This window comes from Pantherophis guttatus, chromosome 2 (assembly GCF_059756535.1).
Source record: "Pantherophis guttatus breed Tessera chromosome 2, ASM5975653v1, whole genome shotgun sequence".
Lineage (NCBI taxonomy): Eukaryota > Metazoa > Chordata > Lepidosauria > Squamata > Colubridae > Pantherophis > Pantherophis guttatus.
Genome location: NC_142064.1, coordinates 33,748,254 through 33,769,756, shown reverse-complemented (window position 1 = coordinate 33,769,756; position 21,503 = coordinate 33,748,254). Strand labels below are relative to the sequence as shown.

The window sequence follows — 21,503 nt, the reverse complement described above, 5'->3', positions numbered from 1 at the left end:
AAGCAAATGTTCCCAAGGACTTTTTTGTTGCAAGGTGCCTGGAAATGACCAGATGCCAGAGCACCTGGGAGCAAACCACAGAGGAAGCAGAATCAAAGGTAAGGGACTTGCTGCATCAGATGCTATGTGGGACACTTTGGGGAATTGCAAATGCCAGATTAGGTAAAGACTGGAATACTTTAACCCATTGGATAAATTTAGTTTTCATTGTCCATAATCTGGCAAGATTACTGAATAATCAGTGTTTATTTAAATGATTTGGCCTTGTATGTGGGTTTTTTTGTTTATATTTTCTCCTTAATGCGTTCATTGGCATTTCCTGGGATAGTCTTCATATTGCTCCATTTTTGAGGACAAACAGTACAGTTTTTTAAAAAAGCTTTAAAATTGTAAGCCGCCCAGAATTACTCTGTGGTAAGATGGGCGGCCAATAAATTAAATAATAAATAAACAAAGCTTGACTGAAACATTTTGTATTAATAACTATAGAAATTCCTGTTGTCTCTGTAGTACTCACTGTATACTCCTGTATTAGTCAACATAACTAGATTAGAATATCTGGTGTTTTCAGCAATAAAAAGAAGGAATGAATAATGTCTTTTGGCCAAGGATATGGACTTTTGTTTTTGTTTTTTTAACAAAATGGCATTTTTAGATACTCAGAATTAAACAAGCATAATAGCAATTTGGAGAGTTTTTTTGGCTGCTGCACTATTATGAACTACAGGAATGTTTGAAAAAGAGTTAGGTACTGCAGGCAAAAGTGAAATGGTCCATTCAACCAATTTGAAGTTATTTGTTTAGATCAGCTCATTTTGGGCATTCCAAATGGGATTTCCTTCTGAGCATTCCCAGGAATATCCCTTACCTTCCCCACATCAATGTTGCTCAAACTACATTAACTCTTTCAGTTTACATACAGTACATAAGATAGATTTATTGAGGAGAGGGCAGGCTTGTGTGTGATTGTTCTTGCCCACATGGAAGTCAGTCACTTGAAAACTGAATAGAGCTGCATATTTCTGGTTTCTGATGTCTTCAGGATGAATTGCTGTTTGATTAACAGAAGTACAGTGATTTAGTATAAGGATAAGATGATTTAAGGAGGAGGGATTTAGATGCATTGAACTAGATTATATTTACTACACTAGGAGAAAGAAATGTCAGAGGACACTTGATGGACCATTTCAGGGGAAAGAAGGTTGCAAGTGTCAGTTTCATCTTTTGGTCTGGGGAATATGGGCACCAAATTTATATGTCCCAAAAGTGCTTTTCCAGGAGGGAACTGGACTTTTTTTTCTTTGAAGACGTTTCACTTTTCATCCAAGAAGCTTTTTCAGCTCTGACAGGATAGTGGGGAATGGAAGAGCTGAAGAAGCTTCTTGGATGAGAAGTGAAATGTCTTCAAAGAAAAAACAAGAAAGCCAGGTTGCCTCCTGGAAAAGCACGTTTGGGACAACCGTGACCTGGATGACTGAGAATCTCTACAGTCTTCTACCAAATTTATATGGACAAGACCATGCTCAGCTGTGACTTTGAGGGGATGAGTAGGGGACTTGGTTTGTGTTACCAGGACCTGATTTGGCAGCTAATATTGCTAAGAACGGCGCTCCTGGATTTCAGATTAATAGCATTTTCAGTAGGAAATGGAGACGCTGTGGTTGACTTTCAAAGACATATTTGTAGCCAGGGATTCTATTGCTAATACGTTTAATTTAGCCATGCTTTTATGTTAATTTAGGATTTTGTTTAGCTATAGTTTACATATAGCTAAACTAGAGCTATATAGGGTTAGTCCATATGTTAATTTAGATTTAATTTATGATGCCTGTATATTAATTTAGGCAATGGGGACAGTCTACGGCAGTGTTGGTGAATCTTTTAGGCACCGAGTGCCGAAACGGGGGCGCGCATGTGCAGGAAACCAGAAGAGCAGCCACCCCATGCGCATGTGTGCGCCATGTGGCTGCTCTTCCGGTTTCCGGCATATGCGTGCGCATTGGCCATCTGGTCTTCACGCACGCATGCACACCAGGAACCAGAAGACCAGGTGGCTGGTGCGGCATGCGCGCATGCGCGTGCAGGAAACCGGAAGAGCATCTGCATGCACACCGGGTGGCTGCTCTTCCGGTTTCCGGCGCTCTTGCATGCATGAAACCCAGCTGGCCGGTGTGCTGGCTCTGCGTGCCACTTCCGGCACGTGTGCCATAGGTTCGCCATCAGGGGTCTAGGGATCGTGTATTACGCTGATTACCTTGCTATGTGGGATAGTTTCCTGGGCTCTGGACTTGATGCCAACACTGGTTTGGGGTTCTCTTACCTGTTACTGCTGGGAAATTCCATTTTTCATATATTGAGGGTTGGATACAAGAGAATCCAGGTTTTTATAATAATCATGAGCTTATCTCAAATACAAGTTAACCTGACATGCATATATATTTATTTGTAAATTTCTGGGAGTCTTAGATTTGTGTTGGATCAGATTTATTTTGTTGTGGTAAATGTAGACAAAAAACAGATCTGAGTCTAAAACATGAGCTATTTCTATCAGATGAAATTTCTGTTTAAGTTCTATGAATTGTCACACAAATTATCTCTTCCCCTGTTTTGCACAAGTGCATTTTTAGCAGTTACACAATTATGAGTCCTTTGAGGTTATGGCTTTATGTTATAACTACCTCCCTCCCCTAGATTTTCAAGTGAAATGTTCTTAATTTGACTGTATTGTATGCCTCCTTTGGATAGGCATTTAACTAAATGCATTTGCATTTTAGAAAATTACAAATGAAGGCAAATTTATATTCAGGCATGGCTAATTGCTGGCATGATTAGTGCTATGTCAGAACTCACAGGGTGAATTTGGGCAGTAATTCCCTCAGTGCAACCCATGTTACTGTTTTATTATGGAAATAAAAGGTGGTAGCTGCATTTAGACAAGCCTTAGGTTTGGAAGAGGTACAGTGCAACATAATGCAAAACAAATTACAATTTCCCTACACTTCCTTGACTTGTATTTTATAACAACCTTGAGCATCTAAAGAACACTTCTTACTACACCCGTTTCTGAAAAAGCGGCAAGGTAAATCCTTCTGAATCCCGCTAGAAGAAAATATTTCTCTCACTACCACATAGCAACCTGCATCATTTATAAATTTGGAGATTCATAAAATGGTCTGTTTAATTCTTCTGAAACTGACAGAATTTATGTCTCTGACTTACGTAATCTAAGTGTGTAGTTCTTTTTTTATACAATGTTCTATCAATTTTCCCTGAGGAGCCTCAGTTACACTATTTTGTGGGGCAAATTAGAAATGGGATTATTTGCATTTTTTAGAATGCAAACTGGCACAAAATGCAAGGAGACTTATGAAGGTTTCCTGTATATATATTAAAGGAGATTTATTTTTCCAGCCACCACAGTAGAAAAAACTGTTCAGCTTTCACTTTCTGCTGCTCTTATCTTGATAATTATCAGCTTTAAGAACAGCTGCTGTATCCATTGTTTAAAACGTGTGAATGTGTGTGTGTATGTATGTATGTATGTATGTATGTATGTATGTATGTATGCAAGTATTTAGCATAATGTACTTTCTCCTTGAGCTTGGATACTTTGTCTTATATATTTTTCTTTACTGTATCTTTCTGAAGTTCATGATGATTTTTCCAAAGTTATTGGGCAAACCCACAATTTTTCAATTTTTCACTGGTGACATGGTATAAATAAATGGCTGATGCCAAAATGATCAGTTGTTAACCTAACATATTATAGATAATTTAAGCAGGAAGTAAAAGCTTATGAATCATTACAAGGTCATCAATTTGGTGTTGTATTCTTACCTCAGAATGGCATGGCATAGTGAAAGGAATAGCTCTAAAGTAGAGCAAAAATGTTGTTTATATTAAACTAAAAAATATGTTTTCAAATTTAGTTATCTTCTTCCTTTGTTGGCCTTGACTTTGTCACTCCTTGCTGTAGTACCTTGAGACTAGTGAAGAACCTTTCAGAGCTGTCCTTTATCTCTAGAATGCTATGTTAATAACATTATTTAGTATAGTATAGCCTTTAGTGCCATTGTACATCATGAATACAACGAAATTGGTTTTAGCCTCACTGGTGCAATCCATGAAAAAAAATACAAACAACATAAATAGTATAAAGAATAATCCCTATGCAAGTAATTAGGGGGAAAAAAGAAAAAGAAAGAAAAAGAAAAACTAGTCATACATTTCCGCGTGTGCTTGGAGTGATTGTGGTTGTGTTTAAGTGTCTGACAGCCCAAGGAGAGAAACTATTTTTAAACCTATTTGTTCAGCTGGCTACGCTTCGATGTCTTCTGCCCGACGTGCAGAAGTGCGAAGAGACACTGACCAGGGTGTGAATCATCTCTGAGTCTCTTCCTTAGTCTGCTAAAGCAGCAAGACCTGGCGATGTCATCCAGGGGTGTTTAAGTAACTATTTAAGTAATTATTTAAGTAACTGCTTAATTTTTCAGTTCAGCTGAAACAATTGTTATGAACATTTGATAACAACTTTGATTTGTTACATACAAATGAACCAGAATGGTAAAGTCTAGAATTGATTCTTCCTATCACTACCTTTTTTCAGAAAAGCTTATTTGAGGTGTAAGATTTAATTCAGGATTGGTGACCGCAGGCGAAACATTATATTGCTCAATCAAAATAAAAATGCATTTATTGTCTGGGATACATATACGGGTAACTATATGGTGCAGGACCAGGTTTTCTTTTATTTATATATTTAATTTCTATAGCCGCTCAACTTAACCAAGGGATTCTGAGCAGGACCACTTCTCCGTAAGAACCCCTATCTGTCCTACCAGGTCAGATAGGGTGATCATGTTCCTACTCCTTCCCTTACACAATGTCATCTTATGGGAAGTGGGCTTTTTCTATGGCAGCCCCAGCCCTGTGGAACATCCTTCCCAGGGGTGAAATGCTCCCGGTTCAGACCAGATCGCCAATCCGGTAGCGATGGAGGCGGGTGGTTTGGAGAACTGGTAGCAAAAATCCCTGCCCCCCCCCATTGCCCAGCTGAGCTGCACAATCATCAGAGGCTTTTTTTTAATTTTTAAAAAGCATTTTTTCTACAACCTCTTTGGCCGAAAAAATGCTTTTAAAAGTAAAAAAAAAAAAAAAAAGCCTCTGATGATCGCGCAGCTCAGCTGGGATCATCAGAGGCTTTTAAAAGCATTTTTTCTACAACCTCTTCGGCTGAAGAGATTATAGAAAAAATGTTTTTAAAAGGAAAAAAAGCCTCTGCCGATCAGACAAGTCAGCTGGGATCATCAGAGGCTTTAAAAGCATTTTTTTACAACCTCTTCAGCCGAAGAGGTTGTATAAAAAATGGTTTTAAAAGTAAAAAAAAAAAAGTTGGCCATGCCACTCAGTCATATTACCCCCACACACACCAAGCCACGCCCACAGAACTGGTAGTAACAAATTTTACATTTCACCACTGATCCTTCCCTCTGAGGTTTGGCAGGTCTATGCCATCTGAGTTTTCCAAAAAGCACTTAGGATCTGACTTTTCCCCAAACATTGGAATACGGTGAAGTGGAAGAGAGGATTTAATAAGGAATTGCATGTGGAAGCTTAATTTTGGTGCTAGATTTTTAAATGTATATTGTTTTAATACATATATGCATTATTTGCTTTTATTATTGATGTTTTAATTATTGATTGGGAACCACCCAGAGTTTGATATAAGATGGGCGGCTAGATAAATGTTTCAAATAAATATTAAAGCTTTAACTACCCAATACAGAAATTAAATATTGCAGGGAATATTACCTCTTCCATGTATTTCCGTTATCCATGTTTTAAGTGTATTATTTAGTTTTATTCAAATCAGAAAACAGGATATTAAAAGTTTTGATTTTAATGCAGTTTGTCAGAAAAGTTAACTAAAGTAAAATCAATAAACAAGCCATCATCACTCTCTAGAAATATTTGTCATTTGAATCCTACTGCTCTGCAGAGTAACTCAGGTGTTCCTATATGAAGATTTCTTGTTCAGGTGGATGCTGGGTTTATTCCGGCACTTTGTTCTCCTGTTTCATTTTAAGGGGCATTTTTAGTTACCTGGCAGCATGACAAACCTTTTTCCTTACTTGCTATAAATCAGCAAAAGAATCCAATTAAATGTGTACAATTTTCTTTACATTAGAAATAATTTAGGTTGGCAGTAAAGCTCAAATGCCTGAAGATTTAGGAAATTTATAAATGGCAGGAAGATGACCAAAACCAACTAAATGCTGGTATTCCAGAACTTTCAGAAATCTTTCAACTTCTCTCTTGCCCAGACTCTGTACTTTTTTCCACAGTATTGTGTAATATGAAGATGAGAAAAGAAGCAGGCAATAACATGCTCAAAACTATTAATATTATTTATTTTGTAGATGAGAGGCTTGCATATTGAATTTTTAAGAGTCTGATCAAATTGGCATATTAGCTAAAGTAGTTTTATATGTGAGTAGAACTTGTCTGTATGTCAGATGAATGTTTATTTTTGAAAATATCTGAACAGATTATAGATAACATCACATTTTGGTCCATAAATAGAACTTTAACTTCTATTTTTGTTTCTTTGTCTTTACAGGAATCTTTTGATCCTACTATGCAGCTGCATCTTGTGCATCGAGCACCATGCACCATCCCTCCTTACATTTCAAAAAACCAATCTACACTTGGAGATCTGTTGCTAGGCTTCCTGAAATACTACGCTACAGAATTTGAGTGAGTGATCAACTTTTCATTTTTACAAATACTCTGCTTGCTTTTTTCTGCTCTGATTGCAGTTTATATAGAGGAGTTCCAATTCCTCTCTATTTTCATTTAAGGAGCAAAGGGTTCCTTTTAGGTAGCTTGTTTATAATGGTAAAAGAGAGGTTTATAGAGATAAGCTAAACGCTTGCATGTACAGGTGGGCTTAAAATGTACAACATAATCTACTAGTTAGATCTGGCAATCTCTGGTTCAGATGTCTATGGAGATTCTCAGTCACCCAGATCATGGTTGTCTGAAAGGTGTTTTTTCAAGACGCAACTGGACTTTTTTTTCTTTGAAGATTTTTCGCTTCTCAGAGCTGAAGAAGCTTCTTGGATAAGAAGCGAAATATCTTCAAAGAAAAACAAAGTCCAGTTGCCTCTTGAAAAAAGCATCTATGGGTACAAGCCTTATTTAAAGGAGCTCTGTTGCACATCAACACCAATTCAAGCAGATGGTAGTGATGGTGACACAATTATTTGGTAGTATCGTCATCATCATCGCTATGTTATCCTTCTTTTCTACATCTAGAAAGATACTATATTTTCTCTTGAAAGTTTAAGATGGAATCATTAAGATCCATATCTTTCTCTCTGGCACTGTGACGCTGGAGTTTGTTTTTTCCTTTAAGGGTACCTTACTTTGTTTCAGAGCTCTGTGCTTCTCACTGCTGTTCAAGCGCCATTTCTTAATTCATAAAGCAGTTTTCAGTGAAAGGATTCATAGGAGTCCTCTCCATCATTGACACTTAATATGTGTATTTCAGCTCCCAAGATTCCCCAGTCAGCATGGCCATCGTTAAGAATCCCTGAACATAGTTCGTACTGTGTTTTCCCGAAAATAAGACTGGGTCTTATATTAATTTTTGCTCCAAAAGATGCATTAGGGATTATTTTCTGGTTAGGTCTTATTTTGGGGAAAATACGGTACTAAATGCATCCATCTGGCTGACAACTGGGGCTTATTTTGGGTTTGGGGCTTATGAGTATCCTGAAAAATCATGCTAGGTCTTATTTTCCGGGTGGGTCTTATTTTCGGGGAAACAGGGTGAATGTTGAGAGCAATTAAATTAATCAATGCTGTTTCAGAGCAAAGTTGCTGCCTGATGTTGCTATGCATTTAATTAATTGTGATCTCTTCATGGTGATTTGGTCTTTGGTTAAGTTTGCAGTATGTAAGCCTGAACTGTTTGGCAAGATTAAAAATAACATCATAGCAAAACTGGAATTAATTGTACAATGGCATCCGTAAAATACAAAGTAAAACACTGAAGCATGATGGTTTAATTTTGCTCTCGTTTTGTATTTGAATCAAGTTACATGAGCCACGTTTCTGCTGAGTTACATGTGGGTGTCTGGAACAAAAAACGTTTCTAGTTCACTGCCATTCTTTTTATTGCCTGTAAATAAATTCTGGAGAATAGTGTGGGAAGTGACCAGTGTTTTTGAGGCTAGATGTAAGTTTATAAACTTCTTGAAATTTGTAACATTCCTCTGTGCTTTGCATAGGTGATAGGAAAATTATGAGTTGTGTCCCCTAGAAGGATTTTGATCGAATTTGAAGGAAACAGATATGTTGAAGTATAGACAGGAAACACAGTCTTTGCAGTGCTCCAGTTTCTGGAGAAGTCAGGAGGGCAGAGCATGTGCTGCATGAGGCTAATAGAAAGTGCCCAGACCCAAGCAGGGCATTCTTCAGAGCTGGGATGAGTTACAGTACCTGCTGGTAAAATTAGCAGACATGCTTGGCCACTTCAAGCCTGACAGCTGGCCAGCCTACAGCCCAGACAGGACAATTACTGATGCTACATCTGTATAGGAGAAAATACTCTCTACCTTGTATACAAAGAGATACCCCAACCCTTCTCTGTGTTAGTGGGATAGCAAAGTTTTTATGCTTTTAAAACTTGATCCAGAAATTGCTGGACCAAGGCTAAGAATACAAGTGACTGGCAACAACCTCAGACACATGGATTAAAATCTGGAATTTCCAGGAAAAAACCTAACTCGGAAAAACTAGAACACGTGCTTTTGAAGGAATTAGGGAAGCATTTGTATTAGATATTGGTGTTTCATTTCTGTCTGCAAGTACACCAGTAGTATGTATTGCAATATATCATACATATCTTGGGTTGTGTTTGAGGAAATAGGTACCTTTTGTGATTTTAAAACAGTAACCTGAAATTTCACTCTGTTCTTTTTCAAGTTAGTTTTTTATTTGTAATACATCAGCTTGTGCTCTGCTTGGAGTATTGTACCTTTTATGAAATTGGGCTACCTCCCAAGGAAGGCCAAAACACTTTTTACACTCAATTCTATATGAACAGGAAGAGGCACTATTGGAATTTTTTCTTTTTTCTTTTTTCATTTTCAAAGTCTGGAGTCGATGTCTGGTGGGGTACTTATTGGAAGATACATGATGGCAGCAGGATCTGCCATGTTGCACTATTCCAAAACAGTGGATAGACTCCCATGTGAAGATTCAGAGGGTTTCTAAGACCTCTGGGCATCTACCTTTGGGGTTTAAGTTCTTATTTATAAAACAAAAGTATTGTCTTGTGCCTTGTACACACAGGTATAGGCATATTTTCTTTTCTGTTTTCTAAACATTTCTAAACTTGTTTAACGAAGATAATAGAGACTTGCTTGTTGTTTTTATTTCTAGCTTCTGGGCTTAGATTAGAATGGGAGGGGATGCTTTAGAGATCTGCTGGCATCTTTCTGGGAAGAAATGTATGTTACTGGGAAGAAATGTTTACCTGCCTACCATTAGAAAACTTCTTGAGGGACAATTTATCACATTCCTAAATTGTTGTGCAGCCAGGGCATCCAGTCCAGCCACCTCAGTATGACCCACTCACTGCTTCAGTTAAAGAAAATAGGATGCTTAATTGATTATATAGAGGCCTTTGATTCAATCATAAGGTGAGGATTGCACTTAGAAAAAAGGGAATCCCAGAATATCTCATTCTCCTCCTGAGGAATTCAGGACTAAGGGCCAGTTCTCCCCTCCCCTAGTCCAATGGAATTTTAATTCAGCAGCCTTATACATGATTTACTTCCTCTTCCTGGACCCAACAATCATATTTCTATTTCTAAGGAACACAGATAGGAACTTGTGTTAAAGTCCAACTTTGGTAGGATGGTAGTCCACTCTAATATTTAAAAATCATTTCCCAATGGCTTTTACATGACAACTTACATATCACATTTGATTCAAACATTTTAGACAACTATTTTCCCTTTCTGTTTGCTAGTTGGAACAATCAGATGATTTCAGTTCGTGAAGGCAAAGCTATTCCAAGACCGGATGGTATTGAATGGAGAAACAAATTCATTTGCATAGAAGGTAAATCCTACATCCTTGTCATAGTTTATGTTTTCTAAAACTAAAAATTCTCTGCTGGTATAAAGTCATTTTTTAGTTTTTTATTTATTTATTTTTGTAATTATAATATTTAGTTTTGCTTCCGGGTGAGCCTAGCTCACTCTGAGACTCATGGGCATTACATCAAGGGTGAGACAAGATTTTGCACCTTTTTTTCTTTTTGGTGTCTTGATTGTAGGCAACTGCATGGACTAGTCCTTAAAGTTTTCTTGGCATGGTCTTATTTCAGAAGTGGTTTGCCATTGCCTCCTTCCTAGGGCTAAGAGAGAGTGACTGGTCCCAGCTGGTTTATGCTTAAGGCAGGATTAGAACTCACGGTCCCTCCAAATTCCTAGCCTGATGCCTTAACCTCTATATCAAGTGGTTCCTTTGTACCTTTGTTGTACTTTAATTTGCTTGATTTAAACTGCCCAAAATGGAAAAATTGGGAATGTTTGTAGAGAGGTGTTAAGAGTAATATATAGGTCCTAGACTGCCATTATATGGACATGGTATGAGGAATTTCAGGCTTATATATTCTTTCCCTGTGTGTGATTAGGAATTTAGTATTTAGTATTTTAGTATTTTGATTTGTGGAAACCACTGTTTATCATTTTATTAAACAGGCTAATTATATTCCTCTCTGTTAGTTTGTTTTAAATAATAATAATGCGTTTATCCAAAATAAAAACAGCCCTCCGCTGAAGAAAGTTAGAAGCAATATATAACACATGCCAAATTTTGATGTGGGAAGAGAACATTCTGGAAAACTCTGGAATGCCCCCCTTTCCTCCAGACAATATTGAATCATCTTACAATTCCAGGGGTGGTTTCAGGAACTTAATCTTCCAAGACAAAAGCATGTTCAGAACACCCCAAATTATTCCAATTTCAGAGGTTTTACTTCTTGAAATCACCAAGACATTCCCAGAAAGCACAGAATGGGACGAGGTTCAGCATTGTCCCAAAGGATGTTGAATTGACCATGGCACTGCTGGTTATAAATAATTTCTGAAGAACTTTCAGGAAAGTCATGTTTTCACCTATTTATAGAAGGTCTTATGGGTGGGAGCTATATATTCCTATCAAGTTGTACAGCACACTTTAAATGTGGTTTCATTTTTGCTCTGCTTTCAACTGTTGAAGTGGAGAATTTTTTGCTAGAAATGTCTTTTTAATAATAAACTGGCAAAAAACATTCTAAATGTATATTAATTAAAATTCTGTCTTTAGGGATAGATGTAATCAAGGGATATGTAATCAGTTAATAAAATGCACTGAAAAAGATTATTTTGACCTTTCCTTGCAAAATAAAATATATTAAATTTAAAAACAGCATTGTGAAAATAGTTTCAAATAATGTCAATTATTCCAACAGGATTTTCCATAGGTGTATAGTTATAGAACTGCTTCTTTATACATTTACATATATAGATAGATAAATTGATATGTAAATATAAATAAAATAATATATAATTCAATTTTTCCAGAACCTTTTGATAGAACAAATACTGCTAGAGCAGTACATGAAAAACAGAAGTTTGATGTTATCATAGATGAATTTCAAAAGGTAAAAGTACATACAATCTAATAAAAGGTTTTATTTAAGTTATTTATGTGTTAACAATTGTTCCAAGAAAAAAATTGTCTGTAATAGGCACAATGTATATATCTATTTTCTTCATTTTTTAAGACTTTGCTTTTCTGAAATGCAACTTGCATTTCCCAGTTACTCCAATATACCTGACAAATGCCTTTCAGTGTTGAAGTTTTCTTTCAATATGGTAGTTTTATAACAAATAGTTATCTTCAGAGGTCAAAAAAAATTATGCCAATCAATTCAAAAGCAGCCCAAAATTCTCTGGATTGTGGCGTCGTTATTTTAGTTGTAAGCCTGTCTCAGTAAATTCCTCTGTAATATACTTTGTTTTTCCTTGGATTGACTCTTAAGAATTGGTTAAGTGGTTAAGCAGTTACTTTGGCATCTTGTTCGGCTATAGATTGATTTTTATTTATAAAGCAAAGAAATGTGTGAAGGGCTGACAACAAAGGATTCATTCTGTCAATAATCAGTCAGTCAGTCAAGATTTTCCCTTTTGTTCATATTCCTCTTTTCCCCTAATGGGCTGAGTAAAAAATGACTGACCCAAGTCACCCAAGACATCTTATAGTTGGACTTGAAGCGGAGTCTTCCTGTTGCCAGGATTAGGGTTAGGCAATAAGTGGTATCACCCCTTAAAACCTGAATTTCTAAGTTGAAGTAATTTTTTCTGTGCAATTCTGAATCCATAGAACTGAAAAGTTCTTTGTTTTTGAATTACATTACAGTTACAATTTAATTACAAAACTACATTTTGTATCTCTTTTGATTGACTATAATCCATTTTGGGAAGATAATTGTAGGGCAGAGCAGAAAGCTCTAATATATTTTTAAAATTCCCTTTCCCGCCTTTTAAAAGTAGTCTAATACATCATGAAATTTTGCTTCTCAGAAACTATGACTTTTTATTAAAGGAAACATTTAATGCATTTTTATATGTCTTTATTATTATTCTGAGTACTAATATTCTTTTGATGTTGTACTATGATTTTAAAAGTGTGGCTATACTGTACTAACATAATTGTATGATCTGTTCTATCCCGTAGTCATGGCAAAGACTGAGAGACAGGAAGGATTTGAACTGTATACTACCTGTAAGAGGAATTATACAAAAAAGATGATTGGTCTCACTAACTGGACTTTTCTGAAATACAGCATATAAATACATGAAATGCCCGGGATGTGATTTTTCTCCCTTCCCTGCTGCACTTTTTTTAAGAAGATATTTTTCTTTCAGGTTTTTGGTAGGAAAATTTTTTGTAAGAATTCAAAGAAGATTGCAACCTTTATGACATTAAATCAATTTGAACACTGGCTTCTGGAATTATTAAATCAGTGACCAATAAAGAAACTACTGCTGTAATACGAATTTTGCAAAATCTGTTGCAGTTTGATTTCATGTTACTATGTATTGTAGTAGTTTATGCATCCACACTAAATACTGAAACAGAAAGATGAATGTATGACAGCCAGCAGTGATAATAAAAAATATAATGGTGTACTTTTCCATAAGAGTAAGAAGTACAAGCCAGTAGGCTCTGCTTTACAACTGCTAATTATAATATGCACTTTAGCTCATTCCCATTTTAATACCATAGTAATAACACCAGCTTTTAAGCAATATTAACAACTTGGTCCTGATTATTCTTATCGTTCCAGGCTGATTCTCACTGAAATCATGACTTGTATCTGGCCTATGCTAATTGCATACAAGAATCTATTTTATTAGATGCTGCTCTATACAAGAACAAAAATCTTCACAAAGCAAAGTAAATATTGAGAAAATATATTTTTTTATTTTGATTTGATTTGATATTTCCCAAATATGCAGAATTTTATCACTGGAAACATTCAGTAACAGGAGGCCCTAGCTGTTGTCTGAATTAGTAGATCCCAAATATGCAATTACTGTCGTTTTGAAGAATGTCTATCTATGGAACCTTAGTTGAAATTTTATAACTAGGAGTTTAGTAATATTTAGGCTGTAGTGTCAGATTACTATATTCTAGTGGTCGTGTACAGTAGTGCCTTCCTGAGGGAGTAAAAAGAAAAAAAGGCCTAGGTACTGCAGATCTGAAATTTTTGTCCTTTTTCTTTTTACAAAAGGAAGTAGCAGGAGTTTGTTGCTCTTTTCAGACCAGAGGTAGCTTTAAACTATTATGAAGCAGATGGAAAGCAAGCACAATCAAGAGTGATGGTCCCCTTAATTGCACTTCTAATATAATATGAAAAAATGAAAACCTGCAAAGGTTGTACTGCTGCCTGTACATCTATATAAAATCCTCGCATCACAATAAATGTAAGAAGTGTCCTCTGCATTTCTCATATGCTTTGCTCCAAGATGTGGATCTGCTCTCAGTGAGGCTCTCAACATTTTCTTTCTGTATCAATAATGTACTGATGATTGCTAATCGTTAACTGCTACAATAAAGTTTTTTTAAAATATTTTGTTTCTATGTAAATATTAGAACAGCTATATAACTTGGGATTTAAAACAAATCTTAAATTTTAACTTTTTTTTCTAAAAAAAGTTTGGGACTTCTTTTAGATCTGCTGTAGCACAATTTGTGCCTCTTATATTTATTGCAGACCAAGTAATATGTTAAGGAATAATTACTTTTCATTGGTGTCAACCTTGCTTTTTTTTTTTTTTTTGAAGTTTAAACATTTTATTGTGTTAAGTGGAATAAAGTTTCTCTGTTGAAAATAAAGCAGTTTTGTTATATGGACTTGTTTTCTTTCAGTCAGCAGTTTAATTTCTTTTTCCCCTTCTTTTCCTAGCTTAAGCTATTAAACCAATCATGTTTAGCCTTGCACAATTTTGTCATTTGTGACCTTATTCTATTAAAACATTGCACATTAGATTTGTGCAATCCTTGGAGTTTAGTGTGCACAAACATACTACCTCTATGGAACTCTTAAAGCAGCTGTGACTTTTTCCCAGGTTTGGGTGATGGTTTTAAGGAGTTGCAGAAAGACGTTAAATTTACATCCTTCTGCATCCAAAGGGCTGCACAGTGCAACATCTTGGCAGTGAAGTTCCACTTTGTATTGTGAATGCAGGAAAAACAGCCTGCAGCTTTAGCTAATTTCACAAACCCTTAGAGCAATTCCACTACTTTGGGCAAATCGTTTTAGAGCTCTGCCAAGAGTGATTTTCCTGGTAGCCTACTGGTTGGAAGAAAGGTAAAAAATAACTGTTACCACAAAAAGCTATGTTTCTCTCCTTCCCTATTATGATCCCACTTTTGAATTTGGCTCTCTATTTCCTGCCTCATCATAGGTTCTGGATTCATTAGTCACACAGGTGTACTAGCTTTTCTCTGAGGGCATCTAGCTGCTTGAAAGTAAATTTATTTATTTATTTATTATTTAAATTTGTATACCGCCCTTCTCCCGAAGGACTCAGGGCGGTGAACAGCCAAAATTAAAATACATACAAAATTTAAAATTTAAAATAATTTAAAAGCAGAATTAAATCAAATTGGCTTCCCAAAAATTAAAACCCATTACCCTTAAAATAACCCATTAAAATTTTAAGCCAGCCCAGCTTGCTGAAATAGGAAGGTCTTCAAAGCTCGATGGAAGGTCCGGAGGTCTGGGATTAGTCGTATTCCTGGAGGTAGCTCGTTCCAGAGGGCGGGTGCCTGCACAGAGAAGGCTCTTCCCCTGGGGGTCGTCAGTTGACATTGCTTGACCGACAGCACCCTAAGGAGGCCCTCTGTGGGACCCAGTTGGCCGGTGGGAGGTTATCGGTGGCAGAAGGTGGTCTCGTAAATAACTGGGCCCTAAGCCATGGAGGGAATAAAAGGGAATTGTGTGTGAAAGAGGCAGGCAGAGGCAGTACTGTTGCCAAATGGTCCAGGCAAATTGCATGGCTGATGTTTGCATATCCAACTAACATTTCAATTTAGGTCAATTTCGATCTCAATATTCATTTTCAGGTTTCTAGATTAGCAATCACCAATAAGCCAAAATGCACAGAAACAGACTTCCCTAATAGTCCAGTACATCTGGGGATATTTGTATTGGGGGGTGGGGGGGGAGACCTGCCAGAGTGTTATCTTGTAAGAGTTAACATTTTCTGCAAGTAAGGAACTTTTTATTTTCAAAGTTATGGCTTTACAGACCAGTAAGAAAGGTTGCTGAATATATACAACATTGTGCTACCTATTCAGTCACAGTTTTACAGGAAAAATCATTCCCAAGATTAAGGAGCAAAGTACCTATCAATGTAGTCATAGGCTTGAACTTGGCCGAGAAACAGAACTTTTTCTAGTTAATGGCTTGGAAAGACAATTTGAATTACAACACACAGTTTATTTTAGAGGATATATGCAAAGGGAAGAATTGATTGTGTATTTAAGTTGATCACATGACCTGGGCTCCAGCAACCTACTTCAAAACCAAAGAGCCCCAAAAACATTCTTAAAAACAAGTAGTTCTTTGGACTACTGACTTTAGGGAAACAGTTGCAGCCTAAGTGTCCACCCTGATCGGTAATCTGTTTTGGAACAGACTATTTACACCAATATGTCATTTGATACACTACTCGGTATCATTTGTGAAAAAAGAAAAAATGTGCAGGGTTTCTATCAAATGAGTAGTCTATCAAATGACATATTCACCAACCCCCACACCATCTGGACAAATGATTAAAACATAAATATAGTGAATCCAGTTATTTCTCCATTTTAGTAATTCCTCCCCCTTCTGTCACATAAAATATGTTCTATTGGTAGCTTTTTTGAAGGACTCAAGAAACTCCACAAGATTGTGGCGACTTTGGATTTTTGTGTCCCACTCTTTCTTTGTATAAGGTCATGCTCATTCCTGGTGGAAAGTTGGAAATTGTTGCCCTTTCATGTGTTGTGTTCAATTCCTCAAGGAAGCGGTAAATTCAGACGGTAAGAAATATGATGGCCCTTAATGTTGTTTAACCTGATTGGTTACCTGATTAACAAAGCTGGACTTGGAAGAGCGGTCTTTGTTGCAGTTCAATATTCACTTTACTGTTCTATTTCTGCATCTTTTCGTTTTCCAGAAAGAATGAGAGATGGGAACTTAGAGTGCATTCAGCAGTAGCTTTAGTTATCAAAATGATGGGGTGTTTTAGCTGAGTATAAGCTAGAAGGAACAACTAACTTGAAACTCTCAGATTCCATATTGATTCAAGTTCCAAGAACCAGAGAGAAATCTAGGAAGAAAGAACAAATAATTTTCAGTTGAGTACCCAAATGTACCTGGCCTGAGTAAAAAATACCATTACTCTCCTAATTGAAGAGGGTAATCAATATCAAGACTGTTTCCTCAAGAATTCAGAACCTCACCATCATTAACAACAGCTTCAGTTGGCTCTTGCATATTGCTTAGCTACAAACAAATAGGACATGGGAAAATCTGAAAAAGAGCAAGCAAGCACGTATGAAGATCTTTTGAGATCAGCTGAACCAGTTGTCCCTTGATTTTGACGTATATGAGAAATTCTGTTTGTTACCAAAGGCTAATGATGGCCTGTGACTAAACCAGGATCAAGGTCAGTGACTTCCAGAGCTGCCTTCAGTTTAGACTGTTTTGACCCTCGAAACAAGGTGGTGTTAGGACCCAGCATTCACTCCAAGGTGGCAGTAGCAGTTTGTTTCAACTTTCTGTTCTATTTAAAGACTTCTCCTGAGTCAGGAGAGCCACTAAGCTGTGGTGGGTGACAGTTTGCTTCTGGCAACTCTGGAGAATATCGAGTAGAAGGGAGAAAACCTAGCAGAGGAACTACCTGGGGAGAAATGGAGGCGGACTGCATCTCAGAATGTGATGAATCACTTGATATTTCTGTGGAAGATGAAGAGGAGGAAGAGGATGGGTCACAGAGTGAAGAATTTAACAACAGGTATTGTTCTTCAAAGAAAATAAAAACCATCAGTGCCAGATTGAGAAGTTTTGGGAAACTGGACAAGGAGCAAGAGCTTTATGCAAATACAGTGAGCCTTAGTAGAAATAAAGTGTGAAGAATGAGAGAGATTTTCATGGTAAATGTAAATGTAGCCGGTTGTGTTTGTCTGCACCAAAGGCATTTTTCTATTTAAAGATCTGACGTTTAGCCCCTTAGATTTGGCATCTCCTCCTCCTCCTCTTCAGCTAGCTGGGCTGTCAATACATCTCAATCACATTTACTATGAGATATACATGTGTACAGGAGAAAAATGTAAAAGTGTAAAATGACAGAGAGTAAAAGAAAGACTTGAATTTGTTCAGTGAAAATTATGAGGTTCTGAGTGATGAAAAATAGGAAAGAAGTTTGAAGTCAAAGGATCAGTAACTTTTAGGGAATTCCATTTCCATTTGTGTTTGGAGTCTGTAACCAATTACTTTCCGGCAAGTTGTGCATGGCTTGCTTAGTCTGGTAGTATCTGAGCACTAACACAGTTTTATGGAGGAGTTTGAAACATACAACAATTTCAACATTTAAAGAAAGATAATGTTTAGAAAAGAACATTGAATAAATGGGCTTGAACCGTAGATCCAGATTCTAACCAATATCTAAAAGAGAGGTGGGCACCATGTTGATATGCATGTTCTGTATTTATACACTCTGTAACACACATAATATGAAAAATAGCATGGCCAAAATTGTGATGGGGGGTGGGATGGGTAAAAGGGAATTATAGAGTTGTAAGACTTTGAAAGTCATATGTTCAAAGTCCTGCTCAAATTGGGAATTACAAAGGAATATACAATTATAGTCTTCCTGGCAAATGGCCAACCTCAGTTTAAATTTTTCTATTGTGAATGTTCCTTCTCTGCCGATTACCATCAGGTAAACGAAATTAGCTGCTGTTGGATCGGATGATGGAAGAGACGGACACAGCTCTTTCAGTAACAACAGCTCTTTATTAGTAGACCGGTACAACCCAACAACCTGCTTGTCTGGCAGTGTCCCCTTTTATAGAGGACTGTCAGACGGCTTAACCAATGAGCTTTAAGTATTTTCCCGCCATTTTGGAGGACCTGAGTGAAGCCTATAGCTCACTCCTTATTTGGTACATAACAGCTGCTCTCTACAAGAATTCTTTATTATTCCTATTTTATTAAAACACTTCATTCAGGCATAGGTTGCCAAGCATACCCACAAATCTTTTTTGAATTCTTTTAGACTATGAATAACCTGGGGCATTTATCTCAAATATGTGCAGGAACCAGAAAGAAAACAGGTGACCCAGCTTCCTAGGACATTTCCTAAGCTCTGAGGCTAACCTTGTGAAACTGTAGTGTCAGATTTGCATCAGTCTCAAAAGAGTGCTTGAAGATGGTTTACTATACACACAGAGAAAAAAGAGTATTGAAAACTAATCTGGAGTAGTATACAGACCTTGTAGAACTTTCAAAACTTTGAAAGATTATATTTACCAAATAAAAAGATATTTCTGGCAGCTTTATAGCTTTAATCTCAAGGTATGATAAATGTCCTAAGTAATCTGAAATATTATTTCTATCCATGGGATTTAGTTGGAAGAAACAGTTGCATCTGTAAAGGTAGCTTAAATATAGTTAGATGAACAATTGTCTGTTCTCCTGGTTTGAGAATGAATGGCTTCAAGTAAGATTAGACAATGAATAATTGTATTTAATGATTTTATTAATTTTATGAGAAATGCTGAAATTAAAACAACTCCTTTTAAAAAAATAATTATCAAATGTGTAGCATCTTGAATAAGTGAAAGAAAACTACAGATTTTTTTGCTGAGCATGTGAACAATGTAAAAGAAATGTAGGCTCCTCAATTATCATGGCTTAGCATATTATTCCTATAGAAATAATTTATTTTAACAATAAAATTCTCTGCATTCTATTAAAGAAATAAATCCCAGTGAGTTCAATGACATTTATTTTCAGGCATGAATACATAGATTGAAATCCTAAGTGCACCACCTTTTATCTAGCTATTCAGAATGTTAGCAGTTCACTACAATTTCTATCTGTCTAGACATTATAATAGAGTAAAATGGGGGCTAATAATATTCCCAAACTGTTGTGGCCAAATAACAAGTGATAAATATGAGTAAATATGGTTTGGAGTGGCTGGAATTAGGGAGAATGAGGGAGCCGGGGCAGGGAATGGAGTCCCCTCTGCTGAGTGTGCAAGCAGAAGCAGATGGGGGCTCAGATGGGAACCCCAGTTCGGTATGAGTGGGATGCCTTGCTTGCCAGGGAGGTGGGGGGCCGCTGAGGTGGGGAAGGGGATCTCTAGGGGGATGGAGAGCCGGAATATCACGGTTATGACTGGGAGAGGTAGATATGGCGGGAGCCAAGGGGTAGGCCACTCTCGGGGAACTTCAAAGTAATTACTTGTTCTGGCCCCTTTGGTTCTGGTTCACCGGGCTCACCTTGTATACCTGGTGACTTGGGATGTCAGGACCCTGGTCTCAGGCTGCTGCTGTTTAATGCCAGGTCTGTTGTTAACAAGGCTCCCCTTGTTCGGGACTTAATCCTGGAGGAGGGGGCTGACCTGGCATGTATAACAGACCTGGCTGGGCCAGGAGGGGGGAGTTCCCCTCTCTGAGATGTGCCCAGATGGGTTTCAGATACTGCATCAGTCGCGACTCCAGGGAAGGGGTGGAGGAGTGGCAGCTATTGTCCGGAAGAGCGTTTGTCCTCGCAGGATCCCTGCTCCGGAGATTGTTGGGTGTGAGTCTCTCCTCTTGAGGCTGGACTCAAGGGTTCAGTTGGGCTTGCTGTTGACGTACCTGCCTCCCAGCTGCATGACAACAGCCCTGCCTGTGCTGCTAGAGGCAATAGCCGGGTTGGCGGTGGAGTTCCCCAGGCTTATGGTACGGGGGGACTTCAATCTACCATCACTTGGTGATTCCTCAGATGGGGCTCAGGAGTTCATGGCTTCCATGACAACCATGGACCTGACCCAAGTCGTTCAGGGTCCGACCCATGAGGGAGTCCATGATGGGGAGGAACAGGCTCAGACTCAACCCATCCAAGACCGAGTGGCTGTGGTTTCCGACGTCCCGATATAGTCAGTTGACTCCATCACTGACTATTGGGGGTGAATCATTGGCCCCCACGGAGAGGGCTCGCAACTTGGGTGTCCTCCTGGATTCACGGCTGTCTTTAGAAGAGCACTTGACGGCCATGACCGGGAGGATTTTTCATCAGGTTCGCCTGATTCGCCAGTTGCATCCCTTTCTGGATCGGGACTCGTTACGCACGGTCACTCATGCCCTTGTCACCTCCCGCCTGGACTACTGCAACGCTCTCTACATGGGGCTCCCCTTGAGGAGCATCCGGAGGCTCCAACTGGCGCAGAGTGCGGCCGCGCGGGTGGTAATGGGAGCGACATGGCGTTCCCATGTAACACCCCTCCTGCGCGAGCTGCACTGGCTCCTGGTGGTCTTCCGGGTGCGCTTCAAGGTTCTGGTTACCACCTTTAAAGCGCTCCATGGCTTAGGACCTGGGTACTTGCGGGACCGCCTACTACCACCAATAGCCTCCCACCGGCCGGTATGCTCCCATAGAGAGGGGCTCCTCTGGGTGCCGTCAGCCAAACAATGCCGACTGGTGGCCCCCAGGGGGAGAGCCTTCTCTGTGGGGGCACCTACTATCTGGAACGAGCTCCCCCCAGAGATACGGAGGATCCCGGATCTGCGCACCTTCCTTAAAGACCTTACTATTTCACCAGGCCGGCCTGGCCTAATTTTCCCCCTCTTTTATAAGAGATTTTTAAAATTTTAAATATCTTTTAGTATTT

The 21,503-nt window shown here is 38.1% G+C and overlaps 2 protein-coding genes across 13 annotated transcripts in view; both read left to right on the top strand.

Moving 5' to 3' along the window:
• Window positions 1-14,463, top strand: part of TENT2 (terminal nucleotidyltransferase 2) — a 39,791-nt gene extending 25,328 nt beyond the window's left edge. For 5 of the 10 annotated variants that reach the window (XM_034441058.3, XM_034441057.3, XM_034441056.3 and 2 more), the window contains 5 exons: window positions 18-98; window positions 6,620-6,756; window positions 10,043-10,134; window positions 11,643-11,722; window positions 12,799-14,463. In XM_034441058.3, coding sequence (XP_034296949.1) covers window positions 18-98; window positions 6,620-6,756; window positions 10,043-10,134; window positions 11,643-11,722; window positions 12,799-12,873 — 465 coding nt within the window. In that variant the 3' untranslated portion in view covers window positions 12,874-14,463. The remainder of the gene's footprint in view (window positions 1-17; window positions 99-6,619; window positions 6,757-10,042; window positions 10,135-11,642; window positions 11,723-12,798) is intronic. The other 5 variants (XM_087885758.1, XM_087885755.1, XM_060690662.2 and 2 more) reach the window with 1 other exon arrangement.
• Window positions 14,464-17,424: 2,961 nt separating this feature from the next.
• CMYA5 (cardiomyopathy associated 5) overlaps window positions 17,425-21,503 on the top strand; it is a 68,019-nt gene continuing 63,940 nt past the window's right edge. For all 3 annotated transcript variants that reach the window (XR_004595334.3, XM_034441052.3, XM_087885751.1), the window contains exon 1: window positions 17,425-17,636. Coding sequence is in view for 2 of the 3 variants with exons in the window: in XM_034441052.3 (XP_034296943.3) it covers window positions 17,533-17,636 (104 nt within the window). In the remaining variant the exon portion in view is untranslated. The remainder of the gene's footprint in view (window positions 17,637-21,503) is intronic.